This window comes from Artemia franciscana, chromosome 10, assembly GCF_032884065.1.
Source record: "Artemia franciscana chromosome 10, ASM3288406v1, whole genome shotgun sequence".
Taxonomy (NCBI): domain Eukaryota; kingdom Metazoa; phylum Arthropoda; class Branchiopoda; order Anostraca; family Artemiidae; genus Artemia; species Artemia franciscana.
The window spans coordinates 40208641-40226314 of NC_088872.1; the positions used below are offsets into that span (position 1 = coordinate 40208641).

The 17674-nt window shown below is 33.9% G+C and overlaps 1 protein-coding gene across 3 annotated transcripts in view; it reads right to left on the bottom strand.

The window, feature by feature from the left end:
• Positions 1-17674, bottom strand: part of LOC136032190 (protein spaetzle-like) — a 67257-nt gene that overhangs the window by 20890 nt on the left and 28693 nt on the right. The window contains exons 4-6 of one of the 3 annotated variants that reach the window (XM_065712391.1): positions 9924-10060; positions 3296-3371; positions 3110-3202 (exon numbers count right to left, since the gene is read on the bottom strand). In XM_065712391.1, coding sequence (XP_065568463.1) covers positions 3110-3202; positions 3296-3371; positions 9924-10060 — 306 coding nt within the window. Of the gene's footprint in view, positions 1-3109; positions 3372-9923; positions 10061-17674 lie in introns of all 3 variants that reach the window. The other 2 variants (XM_065712389.1, XM_065712388.1) reach the window with 2 other exon arrangements.

The following is a 17674-nucleotide window of genomic DNA, read 5'->3' on the forward strand; positions in this document are numbered from 1 at the left end:
TTTCCTTTTTTTCTTTTTAGTTTTTTATTGGTTTTTACCTTTATGTTAGCTTATTTTTCAGTTTTTTCCTTTTTTTTTAGTTTTTTTTATTTTGTATTTTTTTTAGTTTTTTACCTTTTTTTAGTTTTTTTAGGTTTTTTAGTTTTTTTAGTTTTTTAGCTTTTTTACTTTTTTTATTAGTTTTTAGTTTTTTTGTAGTTTTTGCCTTTTTTTAGTTTTTTCAGTTTTTTTTTTTAGTTTTTTATTGGTTTTTACCTTTATTTTAGCTTATTTTTCAGTTTTTTCCTTTTTTTTAGTTTTTTTTTAGTTTTTAGTTTTTTTAGTTTTTTACCTTTTTTTAGTTTTTTTAGTTTTTTTAGTTTTTTAGCTTTTTTATTTTTTTATTAGTTTTTAGTTTTTTTTGTAGTTTTTGCCTTTTTTTTAGTTTTTTTAGTTTTTTAGCTTTTTTATTAGTTTTTAGTTTTTTTTGTAGTTTTTGCCTTTTTTTAGTTTTTTTAGTTTTTTAGCTTTTTTATTTTTTTTATTAGTTTTTAGTTTTTTTTTGTAGTTTTTGCCTTTTTTTAGTTTTTTCAGTTTTGACGTCACCTTATCCAGTTTTTTCAGGTGACGTCACCTGATCCACGATCCACAGATCCACAGACAACTTATTTTTATATATATAGATAGTTTTTTTTTTTTTACTTATGTCCTGGTCGTCATTTATACTCCCTGTGTCCCGGTGCTTTGTTGATTGCTAATCGAACATTCCTTTTGTCCTGGTCGCTTTCTCTTTGAGTGTCGTCATTTATTAGTTTTTTCCTTTTTTTCTTTTTAGTTTTTTATTGGTTTTTACCTTTATTTTAGCTTATTTTTCAGTTTTTTCCTTTTTTTTAGTTTTTTTATATTTTTTATTTTTTTTAGTTTTTTACCTTTTTTTAGTTTTTTTAGTTTTTTTAGTTTTTTAGCTTTTTTACTTTTTTTTATTAGTTTTTAGTTTTTTTTTGTAGTTTTTGCCTTTTTTTAGTTTTTTTAGTTTTTTTTTAGTTTTTTATTGGTTTTTACCTTTATAGTTTTTTTAGTTTTTTAGCTTTTTTTTTTATTAGTTTTTAGGTTTTTTTGTAGTTTTTGCCTTTTTTTAGTTTTTTCAGTTTTGACGTCACCTGATCCAGTTTTTTCAGGTGACGTCACCTGATCCATCCACAGACAGACAACTTATTTTTATATATATAGAAGATAAGAATTAAACTGAAACTAAGGAGTGACATTAAAAATCAAAAACGAACAGAAATCATTCCGTATAAATAGAAAACATCATGGTGGAGTTGTTTCTACATAAAATTTTAATAAAAAAAGCAAAGATTAATTAGAAAAAAAAAGTTCTTACCGAAGGAAGTGAAGAGCGAAGTTGAAACTTAAAAAAGACAAAAATTATTATTTCACAGCCTGCCTAATATATATCAATAAATATAGTACAGATAAAACAACTAATTATGTTTCTAGGATTATAGAAAACTAGCGCTTTGCTGAAAACACAAAATAATACAGGAGTTTTGGCACAGTAAAAGCAAACCAATTAAGGACACTTTTTACAGAATAAAAATAAAACATTTTAGGATTGTAGCTTTTTTTTCGTTTCATTTGGCGTCACTTCTGCACAATAGCTCAGTTCAATGACTGGCTCTCGTTTTGGTTCTCAAAAGGATATGTCATGATTAGTTTTTAGACAAGTTCGAAGAAAATCCATCATGCTAGGATTATGAAAATAGACTAGCTTACGATTTTTATCATAGCTTGAAATTCATTGTTGTATAGAGAGAAATAGCCAAGAATTCCAGAGTTCATATAATGTCTTATTTGATCTTCATTTCAAGTCATACTAAAGCATATTTCTTACAGTTTAAAATTGTATATTACTCACTATTAGTATTATATACCAAAATGCAACCTGATAAATCAATCCAATATTTCTGTATGCTGTTGAATGACTTTGCGGTTAATAAAAAAAAATAATAATTTTACGCTTATGTTTTTAAGATAATTTTAATTGTACACTGAAAGATACTAATGTCACAACTGGTTTAAGACTACGAAAAGCTTTATAAATTCGTTTATTGTTGTCAAGCTACATAATCACTTTTGACTCCCAAATCAATATTCCTGTTTTTTATGATTAAAAACATAGGGAAACATAATCAATTGTTTTATTTGTACCAGATTCATTGATACATATTAGATGGGAGTTGAAGTAATAATTTTTTTCTCCGTTTTAAGTTTCAACTTCGCTCTTTAATTCCTTCGGAAGAACTTTTTTATTTATTAAAATGTCAAGAAGGCAAAGTCTTTCTCTCTCACCTACATTCTTACGCATTGTCACTAACTGTAACGTATATGGTTAAGTTGTTTCTTTTTGGAAAGAATTTTCGAAGAATATGGAGAAAGAAGTCATGGTAATGGTAGAGGCAAATAAAGGTTTGAAACTTGTAATATACGGCTGTTAATAAGGGCGTATCCAGGTTTTTTATTCGGGAGTTATTTTTTTCGGGGAGTAGAATTACAAAAAAGCGCATCAAAAAATGTTTATGTGCATCTCTGTAACATTTTTACGGGCTAGACAATTCTTTTTGGGGGGAGGGGGGTTCAAACTCCCCTTCCAAAAAAAAGGTGAAAAACATGAAAACAGCAAGATGGTGAATAATTATTGACTTCGTTATAACATACGCTATGGACAGGCAAGCATAAAATTAATAGCCAAGGGTGTCTATAGAAATTTTCAAAATGGGAAGGGGTATGTCAATTCAAAAATTTCATTGTTAGGCTAAGGTTAGGATTCCTTTTTTTTTTACTTGGAAAGCGTCATAGCATTTTCGAACATTACAATTATTACTCTTTTGTTCGTTTTTGGTCTTGAAGGGTTGCCTTGTTAATAGCTGTTTGACCGAAATTGCAAAGCTACAAACAATACATTTTGCATAGCTAAAAAATTAGTATTAGAAACGCTTCAGCCAATGGAAAATAGCATCAAAAATAGAAACACCAAATACATACGCTTAGTTAACCAAACTAGAAAGATCTTACCAAGAAAAGATATCTAAAAGCTTTCTACTGGAACAGAGAATGGAAGAAGTCAAACCTCAGCTATGCAGAGCGGTTTTTCATCTACTTCATAGTAAGGGTCCAATGGGGAGTTGCCTTGGCCTCGACGCGTACCAATGTCGATGCTCGCCTGCAACTTGGAAAATGGTTGATCAGTATCCAGTATTGCAGGTTTAAAAGGTATTGATGCAGTGCGATGAATATTTGCATTTGAGTTGCTTACCGAAACGTCTGCTTCTTGACGGAAAAACTCCTTCACTGCTTCGAAGTTGGACAGTACCCTTCTTAAAACGGCGTCACTGTAAAGAAAAATTAAATGATACAGAAAAATGTATTTTCTTAAATATATTTGCTAATAAATCCTCCGATCCTTGAAATTAATATTATAAATTAAAACACAAATTTTCTAACGTAAGAAATGGACTAATCCTGCTGAGATTATATGATTCCAGAAATGCTATGACAAAAAAAAAACTTTGTGTCATGTTGTCCTAAGAATAATTCCTAGTCCTAATTCAGAGTTGTGCTACCTTCGGAAAAAAAAACTGCGCGACGCGTTGTGGAAGCCAGAATTTATGTTTTGAAGGATTAACTTAGTTAACGACTTTTTTTTTACTCCGCTCTTCTCTAATCCGTCTTTTATTTGCCTCGGAAATCTGAAACCCCGGAATGCTACCTGGAGGGGGGCAAGGGATCTACCATTTGAAATAATGCAGTGTAAAACGAGTAACAACACAAACAACATAAGATTTTAACATTTCTAGTCACAGTGGGAGAAAAACACAAAAGGATGTTGTGAACAATTCAGAGATGAAATTTTCAAATGGAAAAAGCCCATTAAAAGTAGAAACACTTTTTTCAACCAATGGGAAGAAGCAGGGATTCTAAAATTCTAGACCTAAATTAACAGCAACTTGAGCGAATTTATAAAGCAAAATTAAACTCAAAACATTATAAACCACACATAATAAGAAAAGTAGCTTCTTGAAACTTGACCTTGAAAACTTACAATCAAGAAATTTGCCCCCAAGAAAACCGATGCACAGAAAACTTCAACCATGCCAAAGTTTCTCCAGGAAAAATTGTCTCCAAAAAATTGTATCTGGGTAGCTCGTCCAGGGGAAACTTGTTCCTGAAGAGATTTACTCCAAGGAAAACCCGACTCTTGATAAGCTATCCAGGAAAACTTACCACCTGAAACCTTACTCCACCTCCCTCCCAAAAAATTACAAAACTTAGAAAGAGAAAATTCACCCAAGGTAAAGTCATGCCCAACTTACTCCCGTTCAAAAAAACTTGGCCCTTCAATACTTTACCTTAAAGTTACATCCCAAGAAAAAAAAAGGCAGGAAGCCCAGACTCTCTTCACTTATGGTATCTTTACTTGGAAATCCCTCGAAGGAGTCCCGTCCCAAGCTTCTACAATTGATATTTCTATATGAAGCGGCGAGGAAAAAATACATGAGACATACATCGTCCTTTACTAAGTCGCCGCTAGTATGTTGACTTTAAAGGTTGAAGGTGTAATACGATCTTAAATCTGTCATATGGCATAAATTATTTAGTTGGGGGACAAATTCCCGTTATTAGGGAGCTTTTTTCGGTTGTTTTTTCTTTCTTTCTTTTCTTTGTATGCTAATTAGACCCCAAAATCGCGTCAAAATAAAATTCAGCGGAAGCAGACAAAATTACGACGGTGGCGGTGCGCCACAGGTGGTGCCTAAATTTTCTGGCAGATAATTGTAGAAAATTATTGGCGGGGCGCCATCAATTCATCGGCGTTTGCTTGATTTTTAGAATTTTTTGGGCTACTTTTAAAAAGTTTTGAACAATAAATTGGTATCAGTTTTTATTGGAATTCGGCCCACAATTCCTTTTGACCTTCATTACCATTACTTAACCTCGGACAAAATAAGGACGATATATCAATCTTAATTCTCACAAAAGTTTCCCTTAACCCAAAGGATTGACAGCGAGACCTTGAACTGCCTGATATTTGAATTAATCCAACAAAATAGGTCATTTAAATTTAATCTAAATGAACCTCTAAAATTTGGATTGAACAAATTTACTTGCACCATAAATCCATGGCTAATTTATGAAACCTCAATGGAACCACAACTCCATTTTTTTTTACTACCCTACCTCTCAGCCCCTCACTATCAGTACTACAGAAGTTATTATTTCTTATTGCTTCAAGATTGATATACTTAATAGTGATATAGTAAAAGTTTTAGAATTAAAGATTTCAACCTTTATTCTCCTATAATAATAAGCTATTATCCTCTAATAATAATCTATAGATATAGTAATATATATATCTATAGTATACCTATAGTATATATAGTATAGTATATCTATATCTATAGTAATCTATAGATATAATAATAATCTATAGATATAGAGGATAAGAGCTTATTTATTCTCCTTCCAATCTCAGCAATTAAGGTCTCGCTGATGTGGATGTAATTGAACTTGTGGATGTACTTGGTGGGTAAACATATCAAACGATCAAAGTTTTCCTTTAGCGTATAGAATTTAATTTTGGATGTTTTTTTTGTTTTTTTTACCCAGCCAATTTTCAGAAAACTTAGCATGGTGTTCTTTATGAACAGTTTGCACAGCTTAGATACCAATACAGTTATGAAAACTCGATTTATTTTTGGGACACAATGCGCGGTAGCGATGCTAGCGGCTGGAGACAGGAAACCAAAGCGTAGATACCAATAGACCTCCCATGCATTTCCACTACGTATGCAACAAAACACAATTGTGTTCCCACCTATGGTGTTGTGGTACGATCTACGCGTCGGAGCGTGGGCTTAGAGGAGGCGCCAAGTTCAGAGCTCTGTACCAAAAGCTTCTCATGGGCAAGATAGGAGTTTTCATAACTCCAGCTAATCTAAGCTGTGCCCAGATGTGAAAAGTAAAAGAAGCAGAATCTTGTAACGAAAAATACTATATATTATTACATTTTCAAATATGGCTTTAAATTTCTGAATTTAATTTCAACTAAGTTTTAAATTCCCTATTTTTTCAATTCTCAGGCAATTTAAGGAAGCAGAATAAGAAATTCAGAACACTTGGCTACAAATAAACTTTATAAACTTTCCTTTAAAGCTTTGACCAGCTTGTAGTTATCATGTACGAAAATAAGCTTATTTACACGGTGCGGGGCCAACATAGAACTAAGCAGTGCATAGCATAGAGCTTAGCAGCAACAATCAGTCCTGCACCACAAAAAAACGCTTTCTGCTGCAGCACCTGTTGCCGACAACCATGGAACTTTTCCTGCCAAAGCTGCAATCCATTGCAGCTGAGTAGAATATCTTTTCCAGAAGGCAATAGATGGATTGATTGCGTGTTATTACTTATAAATTTTTTCCACCTTGCTTTCTGGCCATTGTAGAATAGCTTCATTTTCGCATATGGTAAAACATTTATAAATAAGGTATTCGAGGAATATCATGGCTAGTCAAAACTCATTTTAATTAGAAAATATTACACTATAACGAAGAAATCAGAAATAAGTGAATGATAATCTAAAGTCCATCGTTGGCGAATAGATTCAAAAACAAATTGAAAGGATCCAAAATTTTAATTATACTTTTAGATAGAAGACTTTGCGTTACATTTGCCTCTCAATAATCTCTGAAATCAATCGGCGCTTGAAATTTCCGGCATCGCACCGCCACCCACCGTATCGGCGGCAGCACGCTAAAAGATTGTCGGCGCAGCTTCGGGATTGATGCTGATTAATGGTCTGCGTGTAAGTTTTCACTAAAGGTAAGTTTTCTGGGGGGTAAGGATCACAGGGGAGAGTTTTCAGAGGAACCAAAAGAATCATAAATAAGATAACACGCTTTTGAATATTAAGATGATTGATTTCGGGTGAAAATTCAGAGAAAAGTTATAAATATTCTGGCACGTCACGAAATACTGAAATCAAAAGTAATATCGTAAACTTGAAAAAAAGAAAACAAGTTAAAATTAAATTCCTGTCAGGGATTTACATATTTGACAACATATTTCAAATGAGTTTGAGTGACAAAATAAGCCAGAAATAACTTCCATTATATGGTAAGGGAGGACGGGCCTTGCGGCCGGTTCCTTGAAATTATTTTCCATATTTTCTGTGTTTATAGAATTTGTAAACAACCACTGCGGAACATGGTTCCGCCTATGTGCCTAATAACATGCGGTGGCAAAGGCGAATTCGAATAGGGTTTGGTAGAAAATAAATCTAGGCGAGGGAATTATCTTTAGGCAGCTAACAGGTGCCATAGTTCACTGGTAATATGAAAAATCTTAAAAATAAATAGTGTATAGAGAATAGCAGAGAATAAGAAGTAGAATAAAAATACTATAGAATACATCAGTAGCGTAATTTGGTCAAAATCCCGGGGGAGGGGACAAAGTTGGAGCCATTTTTCCCGAATCAAGTCAAAATGACAGCGTCAACTGAAAAATGAGGCATATAGTATCATAAAGGTAAATATATACTAAAGAAAACTGAACCGTTTTTGTGGATACTTCAATTATGCAGGCTTATCTTTCTTCTGACAAGATTTTTGAAGAAACTAACTTTCAGATGGGGATGAACTGGGGTCTGGGGGGCAAACTAGGTCTGGGAGGGGGCATCTGACCCCTTCCCTACCCCATAGCAAATACACCCCTGGAATAAATGCGTAGAATATATTTATCTTTAGGCAGATACCAGGTGCAATATATGATTAGAAACATCAGAAAGCAGAAAACATTGTGTAGAGAGTAGCGAAGAATAATTAGTAGAATAAGGGTAATTAGTAGAGAATAAGTGTGTATGAGGGCATTATTTTTAGACGAATACTAGGTTCAATAGTTTGTTACTATTATTAGAAAGCAGAAAAGCAAATGCAGAGAATAGTAGAGAACAAGCGTCCATGAAAGAATCATCTCTAGGCAGATATCCAATGTAATAGTTTATTTGTATCGTTAAAGAATTGAACAATAAACACGTCTTGTTATTGGTTTGCGTAGCCTTAGCACAAAGGAAATATAAAATCTTAAAAAGAAGAATTAAATAAGTGTGACAAGAAACTAAAAACCTAAAAATATGTCCAAAATAATTAGATAACATTTTTGTGATTGTCTTTACTACAGCATTGAAATTAGTTACCAAGAGATTTATCGCCAATCTTAGAGCAATCAACAGCAACAATTAGATGCAGAACCAAAATGTATGCAAATGATTTCAATTCCTTAATTGGCAACTCATAAAATGTCTTAACAAGTTCCAAGAATTTAAAACTGGTTGGTCAAAGTAAATATCAGTGAAGTGATGTATCATGAACAAGTAAAACAGGTAAATTCTAGTTATACAATCATATGACTTTAAGGTGGTTAATTAACAACAATATAACATAATTCGTTTTTAACAATACACGTGCAATCAGGACCTCTTACAAGAATAGTATCATCATTATGAATATTAATTTTTTCTTTATCCCCAAGGCGGGGTGACATTAAATTTTCGCTTTTATAGCAATATACATTTCCGCTTAAATAGATCAGTATGAATTTTCTCTTTTTTTTCGCTTTTAATAAGCCATACTTTGAGTATTCTATCATATTGTACGTATGGACCTTTATATGTGTCTGTAAAAAAGTGCAGAGAGCTAATGCTTCATCTATACCACATCAGGCTTGCATGCGTGATCCTTGGGTCCATTTCTAAGGTCTGAGGATTTTCCTATAACTTTCTTTATTTTAGCATATTTTTTTAATCCCCACACCAAAATCCAATGTTTCCAACAAAAAGCATGCTTATGCACCCACTACAAAAGCTTCCTTATAGCTATTGAAAATGATCCCCACCAAACGTAATATGATATACTGTGAGATATCCTTAATATCTAATGTGTAAATTCAGTTTTTCTTTGGTTTTTGTTACGGTTCGATTAAAAAAAAGAAGACTAATAATAAGCCGGTGATGTGTATTAAAGGGACAAGAAAGTGTAATTTTAATTGAGTTTCGAGAGAACCATGGAAGAAATAGACGCATGCAACGGTGATTCTAGAAGTTCTTCAAAGTCCAGGAAAGTCATGGCTTGCAAATATCAGCAGCTATTATCAAACTATTTGGAATGAGACGTTTTGTAAAAGCACTTTGCACTGTAGATACAGGTTCAAGGACGCTTGGATGAGTTATCCCTGCAACTTGTGCCTGTTAATTTTGGTCCATTTTATTTCAGAAAGAAATAGGGCGAATAACTATAAAAATTAAGCTGAAAACGGAGATATATTTTATAGTAGAAAAACCGTTAAAACTGTCATATTTTAGGCCAAGTACCAGTTATTGCAGGATAAGACTCCATTTTAAAGTTGATCTGAAATTACTGTTATATTTATACATAAAAAACTTCCTTTCACCAAATGGTTTTGACCTTGAATAGCCACAAATTGCGCCAATTCTTTTCTCTTGCACAATAGATCGGTCTTCCCTTTACAGCATATTGACAGTCTTATCAGTGTAAATCTTTTCAATTAATTCATATATGTCATCTAACTCACTGAACCACCTTAACCTTACGCCTGCCAATGCGACAACATATGCTGTTTGTTTTTCTTCCTCAACTAATCCTCTGTGCCCATTTTGTTCTTTGAGCTGGAGAATAATCAAAGCTATTTGGTAGAAAACGATGCCAGAGATTTTTGATTATAAGTATTTGAACAGGCAAAATTTTAGGCAAACTCAAAAGTGTTTTCGGTTTATTGAAGCAGAGTTAAATTTATTAAAGCGGTTTTTCTCTTTAATTTAAGCAAACAACAGAACATTAATTCACATAGACTAAGCACATTAAATTATTTACCCTGGATATTCTTCAGAATCGTCACACATTACGTCATTAGCGCAAGGTTTCGCCTCGAAAGATGGTTGTCCCTGAAGCTGGTCGTCTTGGTCACTTCTGTCGCTTGGGGTTTCACTCGTTGTGATCAATTCCACGTCCTGAAATGTATCAGGTCTAGAGATCAAATATTTGTACATACTACTGAAGAGGGATATTAACCACGCCATCTGAAAATACGACAGGACTAAAGAACCACCACCCATTACCAACACCTGCACAAATCGCCGGTAAACTGCATATGCACATTTGAAACTATAATTTTTGTTGATTGCATTTTTTTTCCTATGAATACGAACTGTTTTGTTTAAATGCTTGCTTTCACCTCTAATAGGCTACACCACAGAGCACAAACATTAGTCTTTTCAAATTATACAGAAGCTGCCTGGTCAGCCTTAAGACCTTATTTACTAGGTTTATTTCTTCTTCTTTTTCCTCGTGTAAATATGTTACCTCGTGTAAATCTAAGCTAAAAGCAACATACATTAAAACTAAGGTATAAAAAACAATACTTTTTAACATTTTATAACACTCCACTTCTGTCTTGTTTCTGTTGTCCTTTTCCTTTTTTTTACATGAAGATCCAGTTTTTAACGATTGTCTGGTTCTATTGAAAAAAGGGCGTAACTGACAATTACACTAGGTAACAGAATACAATTCAAACTTCAAACCCAATATGTCTTTGCAGCCATAAAAAAAGACCATTCCGTGGACCTTGCTAAAAATTTGATTCTCGGGCAAAAATTCAGCTTTTATAATTATAACTCACTAGCTGTTGGGGTGGCGCTTCGCGCCACCCCAACACCTAGTTGGTGGGGGCGCTTCGCGCCCCCCCCAAGCCCCCCCGCGCGCGTAAGTCGTTACGCGCCATAATAGTTACGCGCCATTGTAGTTGTGTCCCTATGTCCCACCTGTGAATATAGATATATATATATATATATGGTTTTAACTACGTAAAACTTGCGAATATACAACATTCTTTGCTGTCCCATTGTCTTTGCATATAAATAGATTGTCAGGTTTACCGACTCTTGAACATGCAACATATAATGGTCCATGGGAAAACAATCTGTATTCAGATCTATACCTCATGATTCTAATGATTGCCCTTGAGCTTTGTTGATGGTGATTGCTAATCGACCATTCCCTGTCCCGGTGTCCCGGTCGTCATTTACATCCCCCTGTTTCCCCCGGTGTCCCCGTTGTAGTTGTGTCCCTGTGTCCCGGTCGTCATTTATATTCCCTGTGTCCCGGGTCCCGGTCATCATTTGTATCCCGGTGTCCCGGTCTGTATATACATTCGTTTTTTAGTTTTGTTTTTCTCCTTTATTTTTTTCCTTTTTTTTTCTTTTTTAGCTTATTTAGATTTTTAGATTTTTTAGTTTTTTTTATTAGTTTTTAGTTTTTATTTCTTTTTAGTTTTTTTGTCCCGGTCGTCATTTATATCCCCCTGTTTCCCCCGGTGTCATAGATTGTCAGGTTTACCGACTCTTGAACATGCAACATATAATGGTCCATGGGAAAACAATCTGTATTCAGATCTATACCTCATGATTCTAATGATTGCCCTTGAGCTTTGTTGATGGTGATTGCTAATCGACCATTCCCTGTCCCGGTGTCCCGGTCGTCATTTACATCCCCCTGTTTCCCCCGGTGTCCCCGTTGTAGTTGTGTCCCTGTGTCCCGGTCGTCATTTATATTCCCTGTGTCCCGGGTCCCGGTCGTCATTTGTATCCCGGTGTCCCGGTCTGTATATACATTCGTTTTTTAGTTTTGTTTTTCTCCTTTATTTTTTTCCTTTTTTTTTCTTTTTTAGCTTATTTAGATTTTTAGATTTTTTAGTTTTTTTATTAGTTTTTAGTTTTTTTTTCTTTTTAGTTTTTTTGTCCCGGTCGTCATTTATATCCCCCTGTTTCCCCCGGTGTCCCCGTTGTAGTTGTGTCCCTGTGTCCCGGTCGTCATTTATATTCCCTGTGTCCCGGTCGTCATTTGTATCCCGGTGTACCGGAGTTGTGTCCCTGTGTCCCGGTCGTCATTTATATTCCCTGTGTCCCGGGTCCCGGTCGTCATTTGTATCCCGGTGTCCCGGTCTGTATATACATTCGTTTTTTAGTTTTGTTTTTCTCCTTTATTTTTTTCCTTTTTTTTTCTTTTTTAGCTTATTTAGATTTTTAGATTTTTTAGTTTTTTTATTAGTTTTTAGTTTTTTTTTCTTTTTAGTTTTTTTGTCCCGGTCGTCATTTATATCCCCCTGTTTCCCCCGGGTCGTCATTTATACTCCCTGTGTCCCGGTGCTTTGTTGATTGCTAATCGAACATTCCTTTTGTCCTGGTCGCTTTTCTTTGAGTGTCGTCATTTATTTTTTTCTTTTTTAGTTCTTTTAGTTTTTACCTTTTTTAGTTTTTTTTAGTTTTTAGTTTTTTTAGTTTTTTACCTTTTTTTAGTTTTTTTAGTTTTTTTTAGTTTTTTAGCTTTTTTATTTTTTTTATTAGTTTTTAGTTTTTTTGTAGTTTTTGCCTTTTTTTTAGTTTTTTTAGTTTTTTAGCTTTTTTATTAGTTTTTAGTTTTTTTTGTAGTTTTTGCCTTTTTTTAGTTTTTTTAGTTTTTTAGCTTTTTTATTTTTTTTATTAGTTTTTAGTTTTTTTTGTAGTTTTTGCCTTTTTTTTCTCTTTGAGTGTCGTCATTTATTAGTTTTTTCCTTTTTTTTTTAGTTTTTTATTGGTTTTTACCTTTATTTTAGCTTATTTTTCAGTTTTTTCCTTTTTTTTAGTTTTTTTTATTTTTTATTTTTTTTAGTTTTTTACCTTTTTTTAGTTTTTTTAGTTTTTTAGCTTTTTTACTTTTTTTATTAGTTTTTAGTTTTTTTTGTAGTTTTTGGCTTTTTTTAGTTTTTTCAGTTTTTTTTTTAGTTTTTTATTGGTTTTTACCTTTATAGTTTTTTTAGTTTTTTAGCTTTTTTATTTTTTTTATTAGTTTTTAGTTTTTTTTTGTAGTTTTTGCCTTTTTTTAGTTTTTTCAGTTTTGACGTCACCTGATCCAGTTTTTTCAGGTGACGTCACCTGACACATCCATCCATCCATCCACAGACAACTTATTTTTATATATATAGATTGCTAATTTATATATATATATATATATATATGTATATATATATATATATATATATATATATATATATATATATATATATATATATATATATATATATATATTATTAATTCAGCTTAATAACAGATTCTTAAGGCATTAATTCACCATTTTTCTTACATTTGAGAGTTTACCCTTGACGTAGTTCCCATTTACGATCAAAAGCCTGGTATTGTATTTTTTTTTTTTCATTCATTGTCTTGTTTTATTATCCCTCACTGAAGAGGAGTCCCTGCTATCACCGAATTGTTCGGCAAACTATTTCTATAAATCATATTCTAAAATTTAAAACACATAATCTTTAACTTGCAAGTCAATAACCCATGTAAACAGAAAGAAAGACAGAAAGAAAAATCTTGGCGAAAATGCAGAAAGAGCTAGCAAAAAGCAAGGCATGATGAACACTTTCAATTCGTGTTGTTTGTATCTATAAAACGTATTACAAACAAAACAGAATATTGTGACTAAGCGAAAAAGCGAGCGTTATCATTTAAAACTACCTTATTACCACGTAGCATCTTATTTACCATATGTACATATATAATTAACTGCACTACACTTTCACTTCACTGTCGGCTAGTAGTGACGGGGTTCTACTTTCCACGACAGGCCTATCCTGTCATCCCACGACATCCAGCAGGCGTATGTTACATCACAGGGAATGTTATCTAAGAGACGCAGGTACATGTTTGCCATAGGGAATGTTTACTTTTGTATGTTATGTTTGCTTGTTACATAATATTTTCTCTGATTCTTTTAAAAAAAAAGACCATTCTTTTAAAATGAGACCCCTAAAAAAAATCAAGATTTCGTTGCTTGTTATGTTTAAAAAGCCTTCGAGGCCCAGGGTAAAACCTTCAGGATCTGCTAGTCAAGATGCAAACATTAACTAATAGTTTCTTTGATTGTTTAAAAAACCCACGAGGGCAAGGAAAAACCTTCAGGGTCCAAACCAAATTTATATTTCTTTGCTTGTTATGTTTAAAACACCTCCAGGGTCCTCCCTCAAGTACAAGCATGATCCTTACATCATTCCCGTGTTTTCGTGCTTTTCCACCATTTCGTGTCAGCAAAAAAGAGATTTTGGCCGTCATTTTTTATGATCAGAACCGCTAGAGAGACTATTGATTTTCGTATGAACAGATGCTTATTGGTATTCCGTTATTTCCAGGAAAACAGGACTCAAGTACGAGCATGGTCCTTACATCATTCCCATGTTTTCGTGCTTTTCCACCATTTCTTGTCAGCAAAAAAAAGATTTTCGCCGCCTTTTTTATAATCAGAACCGCTAGAGAGACTATTGATTTTCGTATGAACAAAGGCTTATTGGTATTCCGTTATTATCACGAAAACAGAAGCATCATCCACTATTATTCTAACGGGACCCAAGTAATTTTCTATTGTCTCTGGGGGGGGGGGGTAAAAACAAGTATTGAATGAACTTCCCCATCAGTCTTAAGTAAGATTTTGAAAGTTACACACCTTTTAAAAAATGGATTCCCGCAGAAATTCAAAAAAGGATTGGACCTCTGCTTATATGCTGGTGAGCCTCTCTTTCTATATACCTCCTCCCCCACCAAAAAGATGATCATACGCAAATTTAACCTACTAAGATTCTCTATATTAGATAGACATTTAAAACCCTCTCTCTCCTGCTATTGCACGATTCTCACAATAATAAATTAATCTTATTTTCTCGCAAAATTCACTAAAACACTATTAAGTCACTTTCCAGCAGGTTGCTAAAAACGTATAAGCACCAGCACGTATTATACTACTAGTGATAACTTTCCACCATGCAATGGCTTAGTTTCTGTCGGAGAGCTGCTCTCTAAATAATTGTGTGAAAGGGATTCTTTCCAGCCAGTAAATTTGAAACTATGTTATTTCAAGTGAATTGCAAATTGGGGTGTTATGATTAAACATAATACTTGATTTTAGCGTGAAACACTCCGAAAAAATGTAAATAATCTAGTCATTAAAGGAAATGGGTGGATAATATTCTTTCAAAATGTTAATAAAAATAACAAACAAGCTTTTTTCTGACAATAACATCGAATTATTTGAGCCACCGCCCCAGGATAGGGTCACATGTAACCCTGAAGTTTACTGATTCTATGGCTTTTTTCTAGCGTATTCTGTTATAAATATTTCGCATAAATAGTACTTTAACTCTCGAAAAATTCTACTTTTCACTATCTTGAAACAGGAGTTAGGTTAGGGAAATGAGACGGGGTCTACAGACTTGTTCTAGGAAGGTATTTTGAAACATGTAACGGGCTTATTTTATCGCTCTTTAAAAAAATTATCTGTAAATCAATTTACCCGGATCTAAACCAAACCATGTATTCTCAATCGATTGCTGCATTGCGATCTGGATTTTGAGTTCTTGCCCCTGGAACTGACACATTAATATTCTCAGACGAATAAATAATGGCAAATTTTTTCAAATCTTATACTTTTCTTTGAAGAAGTTCCTTTTATTCTCAGGAAATCAACTTCTAAACTTAGATACTTGCAGATAAAGCTGACATTTAAGTTGGAGAGGAAAGGTTTCTGACAATGATGAAAAAAGGGGGAAACTAAGTAGGCACTGGGGCAAAACGGGCGTGATTTATTCTTTTTTCTATTACATTTAAACGCACTTGTATAAAAATTTTCAGCTCAAATGTTTTCTTTAAGTATACTATAGCAAGAAAAAAAACACAAGGAAACATTTACGGACGGTGATAATATTCACTAATTCATATTTTTCTGTTAAATACTACCCTTATTGAGATTAAGAAAGTTCAAATTACTCATAAAGGAAAGGGGTTCAAACATCATTTGTCATCCATAGTCCGGTATCATTCAATTTTTGGGGGGACCCTGCACCGTCAAGGTGAGTAGGGAGAGCAGTGAAGTTAGTAAAAAAAACAAGTTTAGTCATATATGCCCTATTTATAAAAAAAAATAATTTCCATAAGATATATTTTTTAACTTCACGGAAAATTGAAATTTTATTTCTTTTTAAGGAAAATTCTGACCAATGTCCTGCCCAAAAGAAGGCAAGAATTACACACAACGGGGATGATACTACCCCTTTGGCACCCCAGGCACGTGATAGTCCAGCTGCAGAGCCTTCGAGAGCTGTGCCGCCTGCGCAATGCGAAGATGCAAACCCCTGAAGGCCAACAGACATTCTGTGTGCCGGCCCATCGAGACGAACGCCCCCTATACAAGGTGTTGGAGTTCCCGGGCCTTCAGTACAATGCGGTAAAGATATGAGGTGTTTTACCTACCCCCGCCCCATGGCGAAGATATTGTGTCTTCTACTCCCAACCAAGATGCAGCTGTCGATCTTAATGTAAGTGTAAATTCGTTTATGCTTCTCGAAAACTAACCACTTTTTCTACCTACTGTATATTTTTATTCAAACTAACAAATGGAAAAATAAATAGGATGTTGGGAACCTTGTTCACTACCTCTGAGGGGGGGGGGGTTAACCGTATCGCCTTTATCCTAAAAATAATTATTTTCAGCCTAATAAAGGCTTTGAAGGGCTTTTCGCTGTTATTTAACACTAAAAACTAAATTATTATGCGAGTTAAACTTCTCAGGCTGTTAGAATATTGATAATATTACCCATCTTTAAAAAGTAACACACTCCCTTTAGTTTACTATAGGGGGCCGACTCCAATAATTTAGAGGGAAGACCCCGGGAAAATGGCTAAAAATAAGACATTCCATTCGGGTGAATAAAAGGGGGAATAACTAGGATCTTCCTGCTTCTAGAAAAAATGTATTCTAATGTAGAAAACTTAACGTTATAAGAAAGAGGATTTGAGGGCATTGCCCAATAGGTTTTTTTCAAGACCTATATGCTACATATATAGTATATGCTAGTAGTGTTTTATTGTTGCCTCTATGAACAGGGATATGAGGACCCACTGGCCCTTAGATTGATACTCTTTTCACAGCTGAAAATCATAAATGCTTCAAGAGACTAAAATTTCTTTATTGTTTTCAGGTATCCATTGACGATGACTCAACATGGATCAAACAGTTACTGGCGGATTTTTTTACAAGGACTTCCCCGCTTGACTAACGTACTCTAAACATTCCTTATTACATAACAAGCAAAGAAATCTTGACTTGGCGGGAACCGTGAAGGTTTTTTAAACATAACGAGCAAAGAAATCTTGATTTGGCAGGGGGTCCTGTGGGTATTTTAAGAATCAGGGAAAGTATTATGCAAAAAGCAAACATAACATGCAAAAGTAAACATCCCTATGGCGTAACATGCACATACGTCTCCTTGAAAACATTCCCTTGGATGTAACATGCACCTGCTCGCTGTCCTGGGAATGACGGGATAAGTATATCTTTGAAAGCAGGGTAGGGCTGTCATGGAATGGCGGGATAGGGCTGTAATTAAATGGCGGGATAGAACTGTCGAGGAAACTGGAACACAGTCACTACTATTTCGGTTATTTTACCCTAATTATCTCTTTAACATCGTTTACCTTATATTTCTGCTACCAAATCTAAAAAATTCTTTACATTTTCAAACGCAACATAGCAATGTC